Genomic DNA, 25,864 nt, shown 5'->3' with positions numbered 1-25,864 from the left:
CTACGATCGCATACGTCGACGGACTTGTTTCTCTTGGCGGGGGCTGGGGTTTTCCTGAGGAGAGATACGAGCTATTTTATGTTCGCTCGCCGGATCGTCCTCCGCAGTAAGCATTCAGTGTTCAAAGGAGACAAGTTTGTTGAGCAAGATGCGTACACGTAAGTAGATTCAATTAATCGGTAAGGAAGCGAGCTGATCGGATTTCAATGAAGTTCAAGTTTATTTATTTCTTCGTTCACGTTCGACATCGGGCGCGAGCAAACTAAAAATCCCTCCTTTATAGATCCGCGAAATAGAGACTAAAACTGGTGTAATTTCGATGACTTAAGATTTCCCGAGGTTATGAGGAAGTGACATGCTTATTTGTGATAATTGTGACGTCTCTTACTCTTAACCGTAAAGATTGAACCCGATATAATTTTGCGAAGATTGAAAGAAATAATTCCCAAGTTCTTTTTCTCCGCGTCTAAAAGATTTAACCGAATAATAATTGTAAACATATTTAAACTTCCAAATCTGTTTTACGTCTGTAAAAATATCTCGCGCTTTAGAAATTGGAGAAATTCTTATTATTAATTATATGTGTATAATTTTGTGTATAATCTCACATATTGTCTCTTAGATTTACATGTATTTATGAAAGTATAATTGATCGATATGTTATAAAGTTGTATTTTATAGAATATATTAGTGTTCGGAATTTTTCAATTTAGCATAACACGTAAGCAAATCATTCGACTCCTATTTGATTCCGTTCCGGTTAGTTTATTTTGACTTGAAAGTCACCGCTTTTATTATTGTCCTTGCCTACGTGATATCCCTTCACATAACTTTGAGAAGTGACAGTATGAAAATTTCTTCGAAGAACTTTGAAGAACTACAGATTTATTATTTATTTTATTCAACTTATTTTTATTATATACTGGGAAAATATATTCTAAATCCAAACATAATTTTAACGATAGAGGATTTATTCAAACATCCGCGCGCTTGCATACAAACATTTCCAAATTCACGAAGAGACTTTCTCAAATTTTTTAAGTTAAATCCAACTTCGATATACATTTGCTAAAAAATTGTGCGTTTATTTGTCGAGAATTTACGAAGATATTGCAAAAGATTGAATATATAAAAAGAAAGGACTTTCGTGCCAGACGAAATCGCGAAAGGGCATTCGAGAGCTAATATGGTGAAAGAGAATAAACCCGAAATTTGATTTTTTAATTAGATTCTTAGCTTCTTATAATTCCTTTCGCGTCAACAAGATCAAATAGACCATCGATTGCCTTTGCAACCGCGATAACCCCAAACGCTCTCTCTCTCTCTCTCTCTGCACAAGAACGTGCCGTTATTGGACACACAAGTCTGGCCGAATCCCTTCTGATACGACGACGTGTTATCGATACGCACCGAATTGACATATCGGCGATAATGCTCTCCGGCGAGTCATAATTCTGAGACTCCAAGGTGATCCGTGCCGGATACCATTCTCGCCCGGTGTGATTCATTTCCAGAGTTGCGCAGCGTGAACTTTTCTTTCATTATCGGTTGATTAACACCGTCACATCAGAATTAACCAGATTTGCTTTGCGTTTATAATGCACGATGCAGCTGATTAGATGCGTATAGATTTATCGCAGGATATCTCGACGCGATTATACTGCTTCCGTGTTACGCATCGTGTGCTTGAGTTCTTTATCAGACAAAGAAAAAAAAAGAAAAAAAAAAGAAAGATTTTGAAGGAACGGTATATGCGTTAGTTTGAAATTTACGTAAACGTACGGCTTGTTATGTTTCATAAAAATTTAGAATGAATATAAAAGAACTATATCACACACACACCGAGAAGAATACTGTTACAATTCAAAAATTCACAATTTCCAGGAGAGAGGAAAAACAAAATTAATTCAATTTTTTTTAATTGTGAGATAATTAACGCAGTTGCAATTATGACATTTTGTTATAATGAAACTTATACTGTTTTTTTTTCTCTCTCCAAGATATCTGCTTGAAAACGTGCCAATTCACTTATGGCACTATTCATCCAGCGACCGCAACTTAATCGGGTTAAAAGAATAATGACACTTCTCTCTCTCTCTCTCTCTCTCTCTCTCTCTCTCTCTGCTTCCGTGGGGCGAATTTTGCATATAAGACTTGTAACACTATTATAGCATGTAGGAAACATCTTAGGCTATACTTTTTATGGACTTAACTCAAAATCGAAATTTTTGAGTTGTATTTTTCTCGGCGATATAGTCTTCTTGCGAATAAATTAATCATCGTAAGAGTTACGTACTATTTTTACATCGATGAGCAATGAAATCGCATTAATGTTCAACGTATCACTTCTTCTAGTATAAACGTGTAAAAATAAGTAAATAAATTCAAAAATGAGATAACTCGAGATAACGGCGCGTTCGATTCACGATGCAATGGAATTCTTTTATCATGTCGCAATTCCGATGTGATAATATATTTATCTTGCGCTTGATGTTATTCTAGACACAAAACACAACAAACTCAGTAAAACTTTATCGTTCATATCAATTTTACCGTACATAAGCGATAATTTAAGATACATACATTACGATTCATAAAAAACTATTTATCTCCCCATAAATTTGCAATACACGACCATAATTATGCGACTTATCACTTATTTTTAGTTTACATTAAAGGCATTTCATGTTTTTAACATAAAATAATATGCAAAAGAAAATAATCAAAAGTACTCTTTTAATTCTTTGCAAAAATTCTATAAAATCTTATACGATCATAAGATAAAGTCGTGCGTCATTAATATCAGGAAAAGAAAAAAATGAAGATGAACGAAGAAGAAACTCGTAATTTCGGGGGGAAATTCCTGAATTAAATATAATTATACTATATATAGAGAGCTTACAACGGCATGTCGACTAATCGATTAAATTTCAATTAAATTATTCAGGCAGTGTTTCTATCAGAAAAACATCCGTCTCTTTTAAAATAAATTTTCCATTCATTTCTTCTCTAAACATGTGGAAGTCATTACTGCTATCAAGAAAGAAACCATTGCACTAAACAAGATTACTGTCGTATCTTTGTCCGCCTATATCCATCGTATATATGTATCTAGTTGTCATACATGATTAGTCGTACGCACATAATGTGACTGTTACATTAGCAATCTTAATGGGTTTTCCCCGACGAAGCTCCAGGAAACATCATCAGTTTAATGGTCCTGCGATATTCTTGTTTGTTATTTCTGTTTTATCGCGTTAAATGCAGTGATATCTTGTCATATATATTTTGATATTGATTTGATTTAAATAATTCTGGGAATTATACGAGCGTCATATTTTGCGTAATATTTGCAATGCGATGAACATTTTGCAATACATTTAATGACATTTAAATTACTTGAAAATAAAAAAATCTGCAAACGTCATATTCTTGGAAAATTTAATTTCTACCAAAGTTACACTGAGAAAAAAAATTGTTAATCCAGTTAATCCCAAAAAATATTTCGTCCGATACGTTCAACTAAACATTTTAGTTAGTTAACTACAAACATTAGTTGTTTCAACAATTTATTTAGTTTCTTTAATCAAGAATTAATTAATTCAACTAATGTTTAGTTAACTAAGTAAACAATGTTTAGTTAACTAACTAACAACGTTGCAAAAGTCTGCAAATTTTATACCAACATTAAATTTTGCAACAATGTTAAGAAAAATTATTTCAGTTTTATAACAATATTAAGGTTTGGGACAACATTAAAAAAAAATCAAAAGTAATGATTTTTCTACAAAATAATGTAAATTCTAACAAAAACTATTTTTAGAATACTGATTTTTACTTTTATTTTTATTTTCATGTTTATAATCTTCTGACGTCTTATTTTTATCAGTTTTAAAAAAATGTTACATATATTTATTAGCATAGCGATAGCGATATAACTTGACGCAATTTATTTTTGATTTAGCACAATTGTTGTTGCAAGCACAGAATTTTTCAATAATTAGAGATATCGATAGAAAAAGATTTAATGATATCGATAGATATCATTAAACAGACATAATATTGACACATTCTTTGCGCTTGTCAGCATATATATAACGGTCCGCAAGTAATATGTACTTTATATTCTTTTCGTGATCGTTTTTGTTACGCAACAATGTAATTATCTATATGTGCAGAGTGTCCCAGGTTCATTATCCTCCCTTCAATGGCAAGCACTGAAGGCCAAAGATCGAACGACTGTTCTCTCCGTGTCCAATCAATTGCTGAGTGAAAACAACTGGGAAAACTAATGAATTCTGATTTAATAAGCTTAAAAAACAGATTACAAAACGTTGTAACATTTAATTAACTTAAAAAATTCAATATAGACACATGAAGATGTGTACGCGTATCACAAGAAATTCAACTCGTCGAGATCGCTTTCTATAATTCGTGTTTCGAAGGGAACTTTAGCTTGACAGGAAGTTATAATTCAAGCATTCAAAAAATTAATCCTCAAATAAAATTTGAAGGAGAAGATTGGGACGAGTGCTTGGAAGAAAAGACGGTTAAATAACCCGCATCCCATGTTGACATCCCACCAGCGCGGTCGTGTTTATCGCCAGTTATATAAATTGTCAAACTTTTGCCCTCTCGACAGAACCGGGGTCGCGTCTATCTGCTGAAATAATATTTTCCATTATCGCTACGGTATCGCCTGCCCGTATCCTTGTTTGTCACGTTCCTCGTAGCTCTCTGAGAAACTCGGGGCGTAATCGACTTCCGATTCACCTAGCGGCTTGTGTGTAGGGGCAATTATTCCGCGTTGGAATTTAAATGAAACATAGACGATCTAAATGAAAAAAAGAGAGAATGACGTTAGCTTCAAGAGCATACGGTCTGTCGAAAACAGGTTTATGTCGTGCGATTAAAGAAGACGATGAAAAGTGATATATATGTTTGGCTTGAATCACATTCGCCTTGAATTTACACACGCTCGTGAACTGAGCAATCATTTATGTAATTATTCATTACATTGGTTAGTCATATAGAAATTTCCTTCGCGCAGTTTTAATTGTACTCCTACTTTGTTAATTCCAGAAAGAATTCAATTTTATACCTATTATTTTTTCTTTTATTCAATTAAATTGCATTAAAGTAATCGTTTGCAAATGTTTACGATATTCATAATTAGACACGTATTATAATATAGCACAAAGTAATTCGTTAGTTATTGAAATCAAACGATCTGCGAAAACCATTGTACTATTTAATGCACGTGTAATGTAGGTAGGGGAACGCGTCAGTAAATCGATATTACGTTAGAATGTGTAATATCCGTGTGAAAAATTATGATATGATTATATTATTATTCTATACCGTTACGTAATGGTCTTCTAATTGCAAATACGAATGATTACTAATAGTTATCCCGTCTTACGACATGCACATATGATTCATCGTGACAATTACAACGATTAAAAAAACAAGGTAATCAAAAGTAACAAAATGAGTGCAAAAAATATATTTGCGATTGGAAGATATGCAAAATATTTAATTGGACAATCAACTTTATTAAATTTTTTATTCTACGCGGGCGAAAAGTAATAAATGAATATTTTTTATTCAACGTCTAAAATAATTTTTAAATATTTGTATCATTGTACGTGCCTTGAGCCACTAAATACCTATAAGTACAATTCTTTAAAGATCCGATTTTCATGTTTATTTTCATATTCTCGAGTAAATTTATCTGTCGATAAACCGATTATCATAAAACGTCGTTTCATTACTTGTATGAAAACGTTATTGGCCTTCGGATCGTTTTAATCTTTATATCGTTTTTTGAAAGGCTCAAATATTGTGCAAGTGCACAATTTGTAAATATGTGAATGTATAAGATTTTTAACGAACGTGTTTACCTTGGACGACATGTCCGACACCTCATTTTGATTTATATGCGACCTTCGAGCGCAGATGTTCATCAATTTTCGTCAGTAATCCTATAACGCTCAAAGCGATGATTCTTTCCGCGGCATTATATTTTTACAACACAGTATTATTACTGTATTAAAATATCGGATTAGTAAAGAGACATTAGTTTATTTTATTTTAAGGATGATCGCATAAACGTAAAAGTATTTAAAACATTGTTAATATTAGAATTATTAATCCAGTAGAAATAATTTTGTAACTTTTGTTTTTTTATTATGCGTATTGACTATTATTGATGGCCATGATGGCTGTACTGAATTTTGCGATGAATCATGAATATATACTATATATTGAATCTTTTTGTTATTACAGTACAAAGAACTTTCTTGGCATTTTGCCTGTTTGCATCAACCATGGCCACACCAACTGGAAAAAATTTGGCCCTTCAGGCTGTTTCTCAGGGTGCTCATTTGTTCTCTACCAACTTTGTTAAGGTATGTTAATTGAATTTAAATGTTCTTGAAGTTCTATTAGACTCTGATATTGTATACTCTCGTATTATTTATTAATGTAATATCATATTATATATCAACAATTATGAGAAAACAGCTTTAACAAAATCTATACGACTAATCTTAATATAGGTACTATTATACATAGTACCATGTCAGTGACTTGACGCCGGCAATAAAATAATAAAAAAAAAACACCTAATTCTCAAATCAATTTCATTATTTTCTGATATACTGATATTCGTAATGAATGAAGCTTTCGTATAGTTAATTTGAAAATATCCTTTTTTCAGAATGTTGCAAAAGAAGAACCAGGCAATTTGATATGCTCTCCCCTGAGCGCCAACATCGCTCTGAGCATGGCTGCTGACGGCGCTGTCGGAGCTACCGAGGCACAGTTTAAAGATGTTCTCAAGCTTCCAGCTACGAAACCACAGACTCTGGAAGGTTACCAGAATCTCATCGATAAATTGAATGTAATTATCAAACTGCAATATAGTGTGAAACGTAATACTTGCACAATAAGCCATTTACAGTTATTAATTAGAACAAAATATTAGTTTTACTTATATATTTTGTGGTATATTTTATGACACTCGTAGGATAGTACTAATCGAAGATGAAATGTTATCCTTTCAGAATGTTGAGAATGTCACTTTGAAGCTCGCTAACAAGATATTTATCGGCAAAATTTTCCCAGTAAAACCTGAGTACAAACAGGATCTTGAGACATACTATCGTTCCGACATTCAGTCGGTAGACTTCGCTAAAGGCGACGAAGCCGCGAACACCGTTAATACCTGGTGCAAGGAGAAAACCAACAATCGCATCGACAGCATTATTAGTCCCAGTAAGGAACGATCCACGTATATTCATACATACGCGTTCACTATGCAATTCTATATGTGATTTTTTATTTTGCACAAATAAATTGCACAGATAACGTAAAACAATTAAATACGAAAAGTAATAAAACGCCTAGATACCTTTGCTTTCTGTGGATAATATATTCGTATATATATATATTCATATTATAGTTATATAAAAATTTACTGATTTACTGAACCGAATTAAAAATCATGTTCATGCTAACTTTTATTATTTATTGTAGCCGACGTGGATCCTAATACTGCACTGATACTCGCAAACGCGGTGTACTTCAAAGGCAAATGGGCCCACGAGTTTGATCCTAAGGCTACCACGGACCGTCCATTCCACATTGACGCCAACACCGTAAAAGAAGTTCCTACGATGTACAGAAAGGGCAACTACAAGTACGCCGAATTGCCGGAATACGACGCTAAATGCATCGAGCTGCCGTACGCGGTATGTTGCTTCCTCAAATTTTCGAAAAAAATCTAATCAAATGTTTGAGATATTTTGCCGCTTTTCATCACAATGTGTATTTCGGGCTTTTTACGAATCATCTCTCTTTATGGATTTCATCTTTATTGTCGCAGAATAAAGAGGTCAGCATGGTGATCATCCTACCCAATAAAATTGACGGTCTAGCTGCGCTGACCGACAAACTCGAGGAAGTTAGTGCGGAATGTAGCACCCGCCTCGCCCAAACGTACGAACGCGAGGTCCGAGTGTTCCTGCCCAAGTTCAAGACCGAGTCCAAATTGAATCTTGGAGATACGTTGTCTCAGAAGGTACGCCGCAATGTTTCGTCGATAATCAAACAAAATAAATGCGACATTGTATCTTACTCGTATCCTATACTTGTTATAGATGGGTCTCGATAAACCGTTCAGCAACAGCGCTGAATTCGGTGGCATTTCGGATATACCGTTGAAGATCAGCAAAGTCGTCCAAAAAGCTTTCATCGAAGTTAATGAGGAGGGTAGCGAGGCGGCCGCCGTCACTGGTAAGTACACCTTGCTTCGTTCGTTGCATTTGTTTGTAACCAAAGACAGATGAAATATCATCTTGGAGTTCCGAATATGAATAACTTTCAGATATAATGTGCAAGTCAAATAATTTCCTTTGGATACTCTATATGTCTATTTCGCATTTTTTATTATCTATTTTATCTTTTGTTACTTTAAATTTGTATACAATTTATTATATATGTCTTTGGAAGAAAATTATAACACATAATATTCAATGACGTAATTCATAATCGGGATAGTACAAGAGAGAAAAGTAATAATAAGTACGATAAGCAATAATTTAATTTTATATAAATTTCATAATTAATTTCATATCAAGAGCAAGATGATATTTCACCTAATTTTATTTGGGATACATCGAGATTCTTTTTCGCTTCTGAGAAACTCTGAGAAATTATTTCGAAGACGATTTGATTACGCCTGTGCATGTGACGTTATTTTAACGTTATTATATTAATTGGGTTGCAAAGTTCCAAATTTCTCGCTCTCGGAGTTTCCGCGGCACGGATGTATGTGAATTTGTACGCTGTCGTAATTTGCCGTAAGCTGAGTGTGATAGTTAAATGTTGCTCACGTGCTTCTTACATCGAACAGATTTACTGCTCTGCACAATATACCTTTTATATCTTTTTATCTTCTCTGTTTTTTTTTGCCTTCCTTTATATCTTTTGCGAACATACTGTTGCACTGTTAATACATGCTTTATCACACACCGCACCGCAGTTTCTTTGGTTGTGCACCTGTTACTCACGTTGCACCTATTATGTTATTACCTCCGTCAGACAACGACAATCATATGCAATAATACGTATTGATATTTATGTTTTTTGAACTTCGATATTACAACCGAAAAATCTTGTAATTAAAATTTTATGATAAATAGAGCGTTTCAGTGTCGCGACTATTGACACTTGATGACAGCTCAATATTTGATTTAAATCTTTCATGCAATGAAAGCATTATGGTGATCGCATAGCTTGTGTTCATATCACCCAGCCTCATTTCGAAGAAACGATTGGAATTTTTCAGCATATTTTAGCACATGGAATTTTTTAACACGTCATTCAAAATTTAGAAATCTTTAAACATATTAAAGATTTCTTAAATTTAACTTAAATTGCATCTCTGCGGTTCATCTCTAAAAAAGAAATTTGCGCGAGTGATTGGATGTGATTGGTGAAGTAACAGAAGCTCAAAATTTATGGATGTAAAGCTGAAGTGGATTGTCATATTCATTCTCCAACGTTAAATCATCTTTAACAAACTTAGAATACACGTCTCTCGCGACATTACCGGGGATTTATGCAGTTTACGGTTCACGACGATAAGGATATAACAGCTGCATTCTACACAGCATCTGATACTACGCAAATACAAAACAAAATTAGAATGCAGTGAATAGCAAATAGCCTAATCATCTCATTGGAGTACGCTAATCATAATAGCAACTTAGCCTAGTGAAAGCTATTAAGGAAAAAGAGAGAGGAAAAATAACAAAATTCTCAGGAAAAAATCTCTCGAGCTTTTCGTAACTATTTTATTATGAGAGAGAAGCGCGCGTAATAAAAAATGATATTTTTATTATAATACTATCCATCAATCGGACTACCAATCTTTGACATGAACAGTTTTGTTACATTGCAACGATAAGATTGGATCGCGCTTTTCTCCGATTCAATACACATCCGACAACGAAGCATAGATACATCTGATGAAATATAGAATTATTTTATTTGATTATATATAAGAAAATTGACGAAAAAAGATGTGTGGACCTAATGGATCTATGCATATTGGACGGAATAAAAAATTTAGAACAAGTATCTTCTAAAAGAACAAATACAAAACGTATATACGAAACGAAAGATTTTCATGATTTTTGCTTGACTCACAACTCGCCGACTTTACGATGATACATTATCACGCTAAATTCTTCCTTCTTTTTCCTGCACTCTGAACTAGTTTCCACGGTCTGATCAAGAGAGTCCCAGCATGACTAATATTCAATCAGTAACATCTCACGTCTGAACATTTTATTTGAACGCGTGCTCTGGGCATCCAAGAGCGCATCCCGACTATTAAAACGGATAATTGATACAAGGAATAATCTTCTGACAGGTGCCTCTGTCAGACCTCTTTCGGGTTCTTGGCATCCGGTGGAGCCTATTTCACTTCACGTCGATCATCCTTTCCTGGCGATCATTAAACACAACAGCGTCACATTATTCTTAATGAAGCTCCTGGACTAGTAATAATGAATATTTATATCCTTTTACGTAATGATAGAAAATAATAATTAATGTCTTTTGTATGTTATTACGTGTGTGGCAGAAACGCGAATGTATACAATGATACTTTTTAAATGTATTTTTATAACGTATACTATCCATACTTAAAGACTTGATTTATGATTAATAAAGTATATACATCTTTCGTAGAAAATGATTTACCTGATAGTATATGTCGTGAGATCTATAATTTGTAAAGTAATATCTGTGTAATAATAGAAACTAAATTTCGTAAATTTATTACCGCTAAATTAGATCTAATTGTGCATATCTAAGTCCTAAAATATGCAGTTTAAATGACATATTTAAGTAGGCGCGCGATTATTATTAAAAAAGGCACCATTTTCCTTTTAATTTATTGCACATATTATGTGATATGTAACGAATTACTTCAATAGATTTAATTATTCCGTAATACAAAATCATAAAACATTAATAGAATCTCTGATAATTCTACGAGAATAAGAGACATAATAATACTATACATATAATACTATATATATAAAATAGTAATTGTTGACCATTTTAGTGGTTATTTTTGCTTTTTTATCTTTATAGCTTTATTATATTTTTACGTAAGAATTTTCTTAATCAATATTTTTACCATATGTTACATCTTTTTTATCTACTAATTTTTGCGTACAACGTAACGCAAATAAATTAGGGGAATTCGAAGTGCATTTAAATCGGTTCGAAGGCACTATTCTTTAATAATTTTTGTTTTTACTATATGATATTTATTTTCTTCTTCTTATATTAAAAAAATATAATAAACTATAATTATAAGATTATTGATATTAACGTCTCATGTAAAAAAGATATAATATTTCTAAAAAACAAAGCTTCCTCTATGAGGAAACAATATTAATGTAATGTCACAATAATAATAATAATATCTATATACCGTTTTTATATTACTTTATTATAATATATTCAATTATACCTATATAATATACGCAATATAATCTAAATATTACGTGAAAAATATATATAAGTTTCTTTAAGAATGAGAACATAAAGGAAAATTTGCATAATCTTTTCAAATCTAAGCCATTAAGAATCCATCTAAAAGCATTTCGATGCTTTTCTCGGTCGCTTCTTTAAATTTTACCGTAAAAGATTATATGGTGGAAATTGACATTTCTCTGGTAGGCATCAGCAGTCGAAGATTTCTACCTGATTTCGAGAACTTCGAAGCGAACAGGCCTTTTTCGTTCGTAGTGCGATGGTCAAACGATTTCGAACTATTCCGAGGCGACGTACATGATTCGAGATTAAGAAGTTAACGAGATGTATCGCATGTGAACATCATTAAAAAATACAGTAGCAGCTAAACGATCTGTAAGATTTGTCTATAGATATTAATCTGCTTATCCCCTTTTCTTTCTCTCTTTTTTCATACAATAATATTTATCACTCGCAATTATTACTCGCTGTAATTTTTCCACATTTTGCAAGATTATCTCGCAGTTTTTTTTTCTACGATGATATTATTTGATTCGGGGGCCAATAATTCAATTATAGGATTTTTACGAACATAAAAGTTTGAATGAATTCAGCGCAAGTGGTATCGGTAGCAATAATTGGTAGTAGAATGCGAAAAAGAACGTCGAAAGATATTTTCTTAATGAGGACCGAATCTCAGATTCGTAGCGAAACATGCAAAGCATACATTCGTGCAAGGATTGCGTTGACGAAAAAGGAACGATGTCATCAAGTACTTCGTTATACGATGTCTGATTATTGGTGTTTTGTTCGCAGGAGTTCAAGTCGTGCTACTTAGTATAGGTCCATATACGCCGACATTCGAAATAAACCGACCGTTTTACTATTATATACAATATAACGAACGTTATGACGAAAGATTGTTCGTATCTTTGTTCGAGGGTCGTGTGATCGCGTGAACGTGCAACAATATGTCACGCAAACAATTTTTAATCTAAAAATTCAATGCGTTTAATATTTATTAGCAAACTCAAATTATAAGGTATTCTAGTTGGCAAGCTCGTTACGTTTATTGTTTTAGCTGAACATTCTCAATACTTCGATCTCATTATAACGATTGATTTGAAAATGTCAAACTGTTGACATTTGTATGATATCTTATTCCTATTTTCAAATAAAATGCATTGTTTATTGATGGCGATTAATATGTCTGTTACTTTCTAAACCACCTCTAATAGATAGCTGAAAGAATTATTTGGTAGAATAATTATAACAATTCTTGTTAATTATCTACCAAATAATTAACAAGAAATTGCGTGTCAATTCGAAGTAGCGTTGACAAAATATACATTCGTAACGTGAAAGAAGACTTGAACGCTCAAGTATAGATATGTAACGAGCGATCTCTTATATTCTGTTCACAGCAGTCGGGATCTCATTCTACAGCTTGAGGAGAGATTTCACGGAACCCTTAGTGTTCGACGTAGACCGACCGTTCTATTATCATATTCGTTATAATAGGGAGACATCATTCATATCTTTATTCCAAGGCCATGCGAAAGCATAAATATTACTCCACCAAGCACATTATCGATTCAAAATCACAAGTATAGATTAACGAAAAATCTATTATATCGATCAGCTGTTATTTTCGTTACAGTTCCTGTACTAGCAAAATGTTTTAGCACTATAAGAAATTATAACAACGTGATTTTTAAGTCTCAAGATGTCTTTTATTCAGAAATAATACGAATTTTAAAAAATCACAGATTACGATATTCGTGCAATCGTAATACATATAATGCTTTACGTTTATTTGTCAAGTAACAAACGGCGAATACACATGCATGTTTAGGTGCTTGTAATTCAATTCTTTCTTTGCATAACTATACAGTGGGCATTAAGATTATTATTTGATCACTCAATGAGAGAAATTAAGATATCTCGTTCGAAGCGGCACGTTTAATAAAGCATATATTTGTGACACGGAGTGAGGAAGTCTCGAATAATCAAACGAATATATAACGAGCAATTTTTTAATACTCTGTTCACAGTTGTGGAAATTGTAGCTGAAAGTCTGATAATATTCGAAGTGTCCTTAGTGTTCGACGTAGACCGACCATTCTATTACTATATTCGTTATAACGAAGGGGTATCATTCGTATCTTTATTCGAGGGTTACGTGAAAGCACCGCAAAGCGTAAATATTATTCCGTGAAACATATCATTGATCCAAAATTATAAGTAGATTAATGAAAAATTTACGATATCGCTCAGCTGTTTATTTTCGTCACAGTTCTTGCTTTAGCGGAATGTTTTTAGCGCTAGAAATTATAATAACGTAATTCTAAAGTCTCAAGTTTTTCAGAAAATCACAGATATTACAATAGTTTGTGTCATCGTAACACATATAATGCTTTACGTTTGTTTATGAAGTGATATGTATATCAGCGAATATACATGCATGCTTGTGTCTCAATTTATTCTCTGCATAATGATGTTGAACTATACAGTAGGCCTTAAAATGATTATTTGATAGAATAATCGATCAGAAAATTAGATATTTCGTTTGAAACGGCAGATTTAATAAAGCATATATTCGTGATACGAACTGAAGAAGTTTTAAATAATCAAACGAATATATTATAACGCGCGAGCAGTCCCTTAATTCTGTTCATGATTATGAAATATATACATGCATGGCAGCTTAAAAATGAGATTCGATATAAATCAACCATTTTATTACTATAATGGCCATAATGAGAGCATATCGTTTATATCTTTGTCAGAGAATCATGCATGTGATTGTGCAAAATTGCCGAATCAGAACATCTGCATCTGCATCTGCATATGTATTTGCTTCTCTTTCTTTTATCGACTTTACCGCATTATTGGTTTAATATACCATATATATCTGTGTATTTATGTTTCGAACTATCTTTTATGTAATTAGATGATTACGAGAATTATTTGGCAGTATAATCATTCGAATAAAAAGTTGATATACTTCGGCAGAGCATTACGTTCGTGATGTGCATAAAAAGTTTTAAATAAACAAAAGCATTTGGATGCGTATCATTTTGGTGCTCACAACACTCGTATGCGTTATTTGTTCTTGTTTAACATTTGACAAACAACAGGCATAAAATAATTCTAAGAGCTTTGCGAGCGTCAAGTGGAACATATCCTTTATAAAGATGTTTTAAATATTCTGTTCACAGCAATATTAACGTTTGGGAGTCGTCCCATGGTAACAATTTGGAATGTATTTGACGTAAATCGACCGTTTTATTATTACATTCGCCACAACAAAGGAACGTTTGTATCTTTGTTCGAAGGTCGTATAAGCGTGCCAGAAATGTAGTAGATGTACTGTACGAAAAATGCTGTCAACCTAAAATTTTTTTTTAACTGTCGATGTTGTATTAATTGAACATTGTTAATTCTTGTTCTTTTAGTTATATAATTCGATCTAATTATAACAACGCGATTTTAAAATCACAAAAACACCTCGATATTTATATATGTTTGTAATACATATTTGTATTGTATAATCTGTAATATTTTATTATTTGAAGAACCATTATTTTACTAATAGTGCCATGTTTTAGGAAAAATGTTTATCGGTTTGACCCACAGTTAAGCACCTTAACATTTTGGTTAGTGTCCCTTAAGTGAAAATTATCTTTGCGTAACTGAATATCGACAGAACTATAAATTGAGAGAATTGACTATAGTATAACTTAAAAATCTTTGAAATAAATAGAATAGTTAATTACGATTTTTAGTTACGCGGTACTGTTTATAGTCAAAACACATAAAATTAGGGTTACAATATCCAAATAATTTGATAACTATTCGTGGGCCCCAAAGTGGGTTGCTTAACCGTCTCTTTTTTTCCCAGAGATGGAAACATTATTTAGCGGCGAATAATGTACGTATTCACGTATTTGGCAGTATATAATCATTCGATTATTTAGTGGCGAGTAATATACCTACGTATTTACGTATTTGGCAATATAATCATTCGAATAAAAAGTTGAAACACTTTGACAGAGAGCATACGTTCATGACGTGCATAAAAAGTTTTAAATGAACAAGAGAGATTATAAAGATTTTTTAATATTCTGTTTATAGCTATCAGAAAACTTGGTGGTTTATTTGAAATTAAGGAACCATTGGAATTTTTTCGACGTAAGTCGACCGTTTTATCATTATATCCGCGAGGGAACATTGTTTGTATCTTTGTTCGAAGGGCGTGTAAACATGTCAAAAATGTAATAGATATACTTTACGAAAAATATTATAAATCTAAAAATTTAATTGTCGATACTGTCTTAATTGAACGGTTTTAATTCTTGTTCGATGTAATTATGACAACGAGATTCTAAAATCTCAAAAATATTTCGATATTTATGTATTCGTAATACTTAATTATTTGTATAATCTGCAAATATTTTACTATTTGAATAACAGAAAGCATTGTTTAGCGGCAACTAATCTACATATTCGCGTATGTTCTCTTTTATAATTAAGTAATTACGACACTTGTGTCAAAATAATTAATAAGAAATCTGAACATATATCAAGTTAAAAATTAAGTTTTATAATGCGTATGTTTCTGCAGTTGATAATACATATATATAAGCCGATCGTTCTATTGTATATTCTGAACAACAAAACATCGTTTGTATTTTTCATATCTTTATTCGGCGGTCACGTATCGAAACGTATCGAAAATGTAACGAATCTTACAATTAGATGAAGAATCTCTTATCTAAAACTTTAATATTCGAATTAAAATATTTATTAGTAAATTCAAATTAAAACGTTTCCGTCCGGTAAACTATCTATTTTTATTGCGACTATTGTTTTTGCTAGACATTCTTAACATCTGGTCACTCTTTTTATAACAATATGATTAAAAAATCTCTGTTTATTTTTTGACACTTCTATATAATCTCATCTTATTCTCAAATAACATTCATCGACCTCGGCGATTAACATACATCGTTTATCGACAAATAACATGCATGTGTCTTTGCTTCTTAAACTACTTATTTAGAATTTCTAAATTATATATCTCTAAATGGTCATGAAAATTTTTCTGTAGAATAATCGATAAAAAAGGTATACATATAATGATATAAAGTAGTAAGGTATACATTATAAGGATCTGTTTCTTATTGCTGAACTGGCTGCACTAGTTCAGCAATAGAAAACAGACCCTAAACAGACCCTCAAAGCAATCGCGAAAAAACATAAATAAAAAAATCTTGAACAATCAAGCGCGCATAAAAATGTTTTCTTATATTCTGTTCACAGTTGTGGAAATTAGGATTGACAGTGTGACAGTAGTCGAAGTGTTCGACGTAAACCGACCGTTCTATTACTATATTCGTTATAACGAAGGGGTATCGCTCGTATCTTTATTCGAGGGTTACGTGAAAGCGGAAGCGTAAATATTACTCCGTGAAAATCATTAATCATCAATACCTACATCATTGATCGAAAATTACAAGCAGATTAACGAAAAATCTACGATATTGATCAGCTGATCATTTTCGTTTAACAGTTCTTGTACTAGCAGGATAGGTTTATACGCTAGTGTTTTTAGCGCTAGAAATTATAATAATTCGAAAGTCTCGAATTTTTCAGAAATTATATATACGAGCTAGAGAAAATCACAGATATTTGTGTAATGGTAATACTATAATGCTTTACGTTTGTTTGTGAAGTAATACGTACATCAGTGAATATATGTACATGTACATGCATGTTTATGTGCTTGTATCTCAATTTATTCTCTGCATAACTATGCAGTAGGCATTAAAATGATTATTTGATAGAATAATCGATCATAAAATTAAATATTTCGTTTGAAACGACAGATTCAATAAAGCATATATTCGTGACAAGAATTAACTGAAGAAGTTTTAAATAAATATATAACGCGCGAGCAATCTCTTAATTCTGTTCATAATTATGAAATATATTTATATATAGCAGCTTAAAAATCATATTCGATATAAATCAATCGTTTTACTATTACTCGCCATAATGAGAAAATATCGTTCGTATCTTTGTTCGAGGATCATGTGAATTGTGAATGTACCAGAAATATGTACTCCGTATAAAATTGCCGAATCAGAATATCTGCATCTGCATTTGCATCTGCATCTGCATATGTGTTTATTTACTTATCTTTCTTTTATCGAGTTTAGATAATTACGAGAATTATTTGGCAGTATCATCATTCGAATAAAAGTTAATATATTTCGGCAGGGCATGTTCGTGATGTGCATCAATGCATCATGTGCATAAAAGTTTTAAATAAACAAGAGCATTTAGGTGCGTTCCAGCTGGGTGTTCACAACACTCGAGAGCATTATTTGTCCTTCAAAACAACAGTCGTTTTTGTTCGACCCAACTGGCCAAATTAATACATTAAATCTCACATTAATGGAGATTTAATAAAACTCCATTAATGTGAGATTTAATATATTAATTTGGCCAGTTGGGTTGAACAAAAACGACTGTTGTTTTGAATTTTATTTACTGGCGAAGAAAGTTACTTGTTTTGTTATTATTTGTCCTTGTTTGGCATTTGACAAAGTGCAGGCATGAAATAATTCTAAGAGCTTTGCGAGCGTCAAGTGTGACATATCCTTTATAAAGATGTTTTAAATATTCTGTTCACAGTAACACTGAAGTATATGTGTGGTCCCGGGGTAATAGGGAAATTATTTGACGTAAATCGACCGTTTTATTATTACATTCACCACAACAGAGGAACGTTTGTATCTTTGTTCGAAGGTCGTATAAGTGTGCCAGAAATGTAGTAGATGTACTGTACGAAAAATACTGTCAACCTAAAAATTTTACTGTCGATGTTGTGTCTACTGTTAATTCTTGTTCTTTTAGTTCTTGTTTGATCTAATTATAACAATATGATTTTAAAATCTCAAAAACATTTCGATATTTACGTAATATTTAATTATTTGTATTGTATAATTTGTAATGTTTTATTATTTGATTAATAGAGGAAGCATTATTTAGCGGCGAGTAATATACGTATTTGGCAGTATAATCATTCGAATATAAAAAGTTGAAACACTTTGGCAGAGCATACGTTCATGACGTGCATGAAAAGTTTTAAATAAACAAGAACATTTAGGTGCGTTCCAGCTAGGTGTTCACAACACTCGAGAGCATTATTTGTCCTTCAAAACAACAGTCGTTTTTGTTCAACCCAAATGGCCAAATTAATATATTAAATCTCACATTAATGGAGTTAACTCCGAAACGACTGTTGTTTTGAATTTTATTTACTGGCGAAGGAAGTTACTTGTTTTGTTATTATTTGTCCTTGTTGTCCTTATTTGACAAAGTGCAGGCATGAAATAATTCTAAGAGCATTGCGAGCGTCAAGTGGAACATATCCTTTATAAAGATGTTTTAAATATTCTGTTCACAGCTGCGAAGATCGGGTTCCTTTCTTCCTTCAAAGTAAAATTTAACGTAAATCGACCGTCTTATTATTATATTCGCCACAACGAAGGAACGTTTGTATCTTTGTTCGAAGGTCGTATAAGCGTGCCAGAAATGTAGCAGATGTACTGTACGAAAAATTAATGTCAACCTAAAAATTTTACTGTCGATGTTGTGTTTACACGGAGAAAATTTTATAGTAAATATTACTATGGTGTCGCACTAGCTGCGGACCATCGAGGAATTTTAAGTTAAATTACTATGTTTATGGTAAAAATTACGTTATTTAATCGTTTTTAAAACAATAATTATAGTATTTTACCTTGAAATTCCTCGATGCTAGTCCGCAGCTAGTGCGACACCATAGTAATATTTACTATAAAATTTTCTCCGTGTATACTGTTAATTCTTGTTCTTTTAGTTCTTGTTTGATCTAATTATAACAATATGACTTTAAAATCTCAAAAACATTTCGATATTTACGTATATTCGTAATACTTAATTATTTGTATTGTATATTTTGTAATGTTTTATTATTTGATTAATAGAGGAAGCATTATTTAGCGGCGAATAATATACGTATTCACGTATTTAACAGTATGATCATTCGAATATAAAAAGTTGAAACACTTTTACAGAGCACATTACGTTCATGACGTGCATGAAAAGTTTTAAATGAACAAGAGGATTTATAAAGATTTTTTAATATTCTGTTTACAGCTATCAGAAAAACTGGGTCGCCTATTTAAAATTAGGGAACCATTAGAATTTGACATAAGTCGACCATTTTATCATTATATCTGCCATAACGAGGGAACATCGTTTGTACTACTTTACGAAAAATATTGTCAAACTAAAAATTTAACTGTCAATATTGCCTTAATTGAACGGTTTTAATTCTTATTCGATCTTAATTATGACAACGAGATTCTAGAGTCTCAAAAATATTTCGATATTTATATATTCATAATACTTAATTATTTGTATAATCTGCAAATATTTTACTATTTGAATAATAGGAAGCATCATTTAGAGCCAAGTATTATACGTATTACGTATATTCTCTTTTATAATTAAATAATTACAACACTTATGTTAAAATAATTAATAAGAAATCTGAATATATATTAAGTTAAAAATTAAGTTTGACAATGCGTAGGTTTCTGCAGTTGATAATACATACATATATATATATGTATATATATATATGTATATATATATATAAGCCGATCGTTTTATTGTATTCAGAGCTGAACAACAAAACATCGTTTGTATCTTTCATATCTTTATTCGGCGGTCACGTATCGAAACGTATCGAAAATGTAACGAATCTTACAATGAGGTGAAGAATCTCTTATCTAAAAATTTAATATTCTAATTAAAATATTTATTAGTAAATTCAAATTAAAAAGTTCCCGTCCGGTAAGCTCTCTATTTTTATTGCGACTATTGTTTTTGCTAGACATTCTTAGCATCTGGTCACTCTTTTATAACAATATAATTAAAAAATCTCTGTTCATTTTTCGACACTTCTATAATCTCATCTTATTCTCAAATAACATTCATCGTCGATTAACATACATCGTTTATCGGCAAATAACAAGCATGTATCTTTGCTTTTTAAATTGTACTTATTTAGAATTCCTAAATTACATATCGCTAAATGGTTATAAGAATTTTTCTGTAGAACAATCGATAAAAGGAGGCATACGTATATTAAATTCGAAGCAATGGCGACAGAACATAAATGAAAAAAATCTTGAAATTCATGAACAATCAAACGCGCAAAAAAAAAACAGTTTTTCGTATTCTGTTCACAGTTGTGACTCTCCCTCCCAGTGTTTCGATCAGTATACCAGTGTATATAAATCGACCATTTTTTTATCAAATCCAGCATCGGCCATTGAATACTTCTTTATTCGATGGTCGCGTGAACGCGCCGGAAATAGATTAATTAAACTATCAACATGTGGAAAAGATTATCATATGAATTTTTCAGCGTGTGGCAAATTCGCGATACGAAATTAACGCGACATTAAAGAGTTGATTAATTTCTTACTCGAAACCGTTTCGAATTATGATTATTATATTTTACAATAAATATAAAATATTATATTAGCAATGGATATAGTATGAGTCCTAATTTTTCTTCGCTGAATATCCCACTTTCCTAACATCTGTTTCACCGTAAATCGTTGCAGTAAGCGTAATAATTAATTAATGAGCAAGAAACGACGCGGAAAAACCATACATTCGTGTTTCACACAAGCGAAAAGGATTCAACGGAAGTTTCTCAGACGGTGATATGACATGGTTAATTTGCATTTTGTTTGCAGTTGTCCGACCCGTGCTCATTTCCTCATTTCGACCGGTACCAGAATTTGACGTAAACCTGCCGTTCTACTATTACATTGAATACAAATCGCCAAGTGTAGCTTTATTCCAAGGCCATGTGATCGAACCGAAAGTCTAGATGCGTTTGAAAATTGAGCAGAATTGGCAGTCACGGTTAATGTGTCTTAGGGTTACGTCTTTTTCTTATGTTTTTGGTCTGAATGCGTATGTTAATCGCTAAACGCTAGTTTTATACTTTTACATTCGTATACACGTACGATGCTTGCAATAAAGGAAATCGTTATCATTATTGACAGAGATGTTTTCTATTACAAAAACGATCTGTCTTTTCTGCAATCAGTTTCATACAAAAAAAAACTTCTTTCATCATAACGTCGAACGATCGGTTTAATCGGATGCGACAATTTTAATCATTCAAATATTAATACTAAAAAATATACAATTCACACATCCAATGTGTACTTTTTTTTTATAAAATCGAATTATTAACATAAAGTCCAGAATATACTATTTAAGCTTAATTAAAGCTATTGTCTATTGTCCACGTCATCTGATTTCACTCTATCATGACATCTGGTATAATTTATTTTAAATGATACAAAAAATCGATTATTGATGGATGGGCTAAAGATTGGAATAAAATTAGCTTGTTGGATTTTTCTTCCGTGCGCATTCTCGTATGCATACAATAAATTGATATATATTTTTATAATTAGATATACAGGATTGAATATACCGATTTAACATCTATCCTATATAGCCCGTTCATTTTGAAACAATACATCCATATTTTGAATGAGATATTTATTCAAGACTTTTTTCTATTCTTTTCTTTGATACATGCACATTTTCTATGCATGTCTAACATGCATTTTTCAATTTTCACAAATTCAAAATCTCAAATTGAAATAAGGGTTAATTTAACTCACCGACACGATGCGCAGCAGCGGAGTTGCAAAGTTCGTCGAACTGTAAAACAGAAATATACTCAAATTATAACAAGGTTCCAAAAAATTCATCCTTTAAGAAATAATTATTGCGAGCGATTAGATTTCTTATCTGGGGTTTCAGGTATTTAATAAGATAATTATGTAATGTCTAAAAGATTTTTTTTTATTCTTGACGTTTAGCTTATTTTTCTGAGGTGCAATCTTTTATGAAATTCAACAAATAAAAGCTAATACATATATATAGTTTTTGAATAATTTAAGTAATCATAAATCTCAGACGTATTGAAAAAATATGTTCCAAATATAAACACCTTATTGAATGTCTGAAGTAGCAAAAATTGAAAATATTTTATACGCGTTATATTGTACAATGATACAAAATGGTGCGTAGAATATGCCGTCATAGAGATAAACGATCAATTCCGCGAAATAAAAATACATAAAAATGTATAAATAATAAATCACACACACTCACCTCAGGGTTGCTCCGCTGTCGCCCGATGCCTCCTATAGGCCTCTTCCTCCCCTCGGATTCCTTCATTGCACTTACACAACACTCACCCCCGCTAGCCCCGAACGAGGCTAATTACGATCGCGCGTGCTAATTACCGAGATATTACAACGATCGCGCGTCATTTTACACGTCACTCCCGACGTTAATCGTACAATCCGCGTGCCGCATCGCGACAGAATGAAATTCAAGATCGTATGTACAAGGCCACGGGATACCCGCGACGTTCCACAAGTCAATGCGAGGAGAAAGCCTTTCTCTTTCGGGCGAGGAAGGGAATTCGAATGTCGCGCGGCTAACTTCACGCGTCATCCATCGCGACGACGCCGACGACGCCGACGCCGCGACGCTTGCGCTCGAGCCGTGCTCTCTCGCGTCCCCGTAATTCGATTCGAACGACGAGCGACACGCGTTTCCATCGCGTTCTTTCGCGATCGTTGTCTCACACCGCAAAACGAGCGAACCAAACACTTCCCCGGGTTAAACTCAGCGGAGTACAGCGCGGCGCGGCGTCGGAAACCACGATCGCCGCTCCGTCCGCGTCGACGGGATCGCGCGACACACTTCGATCTAATAAATCTCGCGGGATGCGCGCGTCTCGACGTGTCCGTCGACGCACGAACGCCGAGATTACGCGAGGATGCCAGAGGTTCAAAGGTACCGAGACACCGGGTTAATCGTGCCCTCGCTAATTAAACGCGTCGCGACACCTCGACTCGCGGTCGATGCGTGTTCCATACCCGCCACCTTCCGACGCACACACACACACACTGAGCCCTCGGGTCACAGCGTCGGTAACTTTACCCCCACCCGGTACAACGCGAGTCAAGTCGGCGCGGCGTCGAATATTACGGCACAATAAACCGCGCGGAAACACATCGAAATTTGGAATCGCACGCGCAATACAGCCCGATATATTTTGAAATTGCAGATTTTATCGAACATAATGGTCGATAATAAAATAATAGATACATTACCAGCTTTTCGTTACCGCGATTCGCGTAGTATCTCGCACTTTCTCATTAATTTGAAAATAATTATAGATAGATAGATGTTTCTTGTATTTTCTATCACTACGCTCATTTCTTACTGTTACCCTGTTGTTATTATTTCAATTCTAAGAGATTCTTTAGTCTTTTTTTTTACTTTCCAACTTTCTCCTTTCTCCGATCCCTTCTCATTTCTCGCTTCTCCCTTCGTCAGTAATTGTACTATTCCCGTATTGCTTCTTATCTCTGCAATACAACTCGTTACAAGATGTTCTACACGGAGAGAATTTTTCGTTATACGTACATATATTTTACCCCGTAGGAATTTTTAAAATATACAATATACGGGCTCTCGTTTATCGCAATAACTCCGTTTCTCGTTTCGCAATAGCGTTTCGAAGAATAAATAACGCGTCGATTTGCGAAGTGGCACGCGCATTACTGTTTTTACCGTAAAACAAAAATCATTCTTTGTCTAAAAATGCTTATAACTGTAATGATTAAAATTGATGTAATTTAATATATATAAAATAAAAAACAAATTAAATTACATAAGAGACCAAATATGCAAAGTTAATTCTATGCATATCCCTATTGTGTTTTGCGGCAATCTTCCACATGGTTCTCCACAACTACGAAACATGGCAAACAATAAATACATTTTTGCCTTATAAATTTTTTTAAATAATATAAATCATTTACTACATTTAAGGCTCCTGGTCCCTGAGCCGAGAACTCTGCGTTGACGGTGACGACGTACCGTCGCGGCAGAAATCAGAACTCTCTCCAAAGGAGAATTCTGTCCTTTGTGACATATTGACGACTTATTTTGTTGTGCATGCTATTTCTTTATTATTCGCTCTGTGCTTGTGCTCTAACGTTTAACATATTCGTGAAAGTCGTAAAATTGGGCGAAAAGTAAGATTTGCATGCGGAAGGAACGTTTTCACCTTCTTTCGATAGTCGTTAAACGGCTGTTTTTCCCGGATGTTTATAGGCTTCGTTTTATGGCTGTTTGTTTATTGTCGAGGGAAAAGGGTAGTTTTCGGCCAATTTCGGAAGTGTTCTGAAACGATCTATAGTGATGTTTTATTGAAATGTCTTTTTTATTTGAAAATGGCATGCACTACAAAATTGGGTGTTTTCCTCGCCTCGATATAGTAAGAATCCAATATGGCCGCGGTGACTACCCAGGAGCCTTAAGGCCCGATTGTTCCAACCTGTTGGTAAACTAACTAATAGTTAAATCATATATATGTCTTTGTTTATCCTTTACATGAGACAAAGATAGACATATGATTTAACTATTAGGCCCAGTTTTACAAGTGTCGGTTAACGTTTAACCTTAGATTAACTCACTCTTTGTCTCCTTCTAACGTCCCCCTTAGAAAGAGACAGAGAGTAAGTTAATCTAAGGTTAAAAGTTAACCGACACTTGTGAAACTGCCCAGATAGCACAGTTGATCATTATGAATTCATAAAGATCAGATTCAGATCTTTTTGAACTCATAAAGATCAGCTGTGCTATCTGGGTGGGCCTTAAGGCCATTGCACGTAACAAAGTTTTAGTAATAATCGTAAGGCCGTAAGAAAATAGACCAATCACAGTCGATTATTCTCCTTGAGCTCGAAGAATAACCGAGTGTGATTGGTCTATTTTCTTACGGTCTTACGATTATGACTAAAATCTTGTTACGTGCAATGGCCTTTATTAGTTAACTAAATCACTGACTGGGCCGTCCGTCCGCTCCCACTCCGTGCGTACGCTCGTCTTTGTCTCGCTTATGCTAAATGCATTGCGTTCTATATATATTATACTACGTTGCGTTACTCTGCGTTACCGTAAGATATAAAAAATAAAATTAAACTACCACAAAAAGCGTAACAACTTAATTTCACTTTATCAAAAAAATTACATGATTTTATACATGGACATCACACATGCGCGCTATCGAACAACAGATATATTAATATGAGATGAACAAAAATATCGTTACGTAGCTGTCGCTTCT

At 33.2% G+C, this 25,864-nt stretch overlaps 1 protein-coding gene across 20 annotated transcripts in view; it reads left to right on the top strand.

Annotated features, from left to right (window-relative positions):
* Window positions 1-25,864, top strand: part of LOC139823301 (antichymotrypsin-2-like) — a 35,810-nt gene continuing 9,946 nt past the window's right edge. For 10 of the 20 annotated variants that reach the window (XR_011734736.1, XR_011734735.1, XM_071795710.1 and 7 more), the window contains exons 1-7: window positions 1-158; window positions 6,289-6,410; window positions 6,722-6,904; window positions 7,068-7,278; window positions 7,540-7,754; window positions 7,889-8,083; window positions 8,163-8,298. Coding sequence is in view for 18 of the 20 variants with exons in the window: in XM_071795710.1 (XP_071651811.1) it covers window positions 149-158; window positions 6,289-6,410; window positions 6,722-6,904; window positions 7,068-7,278; window positions 7,540-7,754; window positions 7,889-8,083; window positions 8,163-8,298 (1,072 nt within the window). In the remaining 2 variants the exon portion in view is untranslated. Of the gene's footprint in view, window positions 159-6,288; window positions 6,411-6,721; window positions 6,905-7,067; window positions 7,279-7,539; window positions 7,755-7,888; window positions 8,084-8,162; window positions 8,299-10,441; window positions 11,957-12,372; window positions 12,762-12,980; window positions 13,282-13,610; window positions 14,652-14,777; window positions 15,616-16,881; window positions 17,712-18,258; window positions 21,170-21,383; window positions 21,694-25,864 lie in introns of those variants that run through there. The other 10 variants (XM_071795714.1, XM_071795722.1, XM_071795724.1 and 7 more) reach the window with 10 other exon arrangements.

The sequence above is a fragment of the Temnothorax longispinosus genome, chromosome 12 (assembly GCF_030848805.1).
Source record: "Temnothorax longispinosus isolate EJ_2023e chromosome 12, Tlon_JGU_v1, whole genome shotgun sequence".
Lineage (NCBI taxonomy): Eukaryota > Metazoa > Arthropoda > Insecta > Hymenoptera > Formicidae > Temnothorax > Temnothorax longispinosus.
Note: the sequence above shows the minus strand (reverse complement) of the source record. Positions and strands in the feature narration are given on the sequence as shown.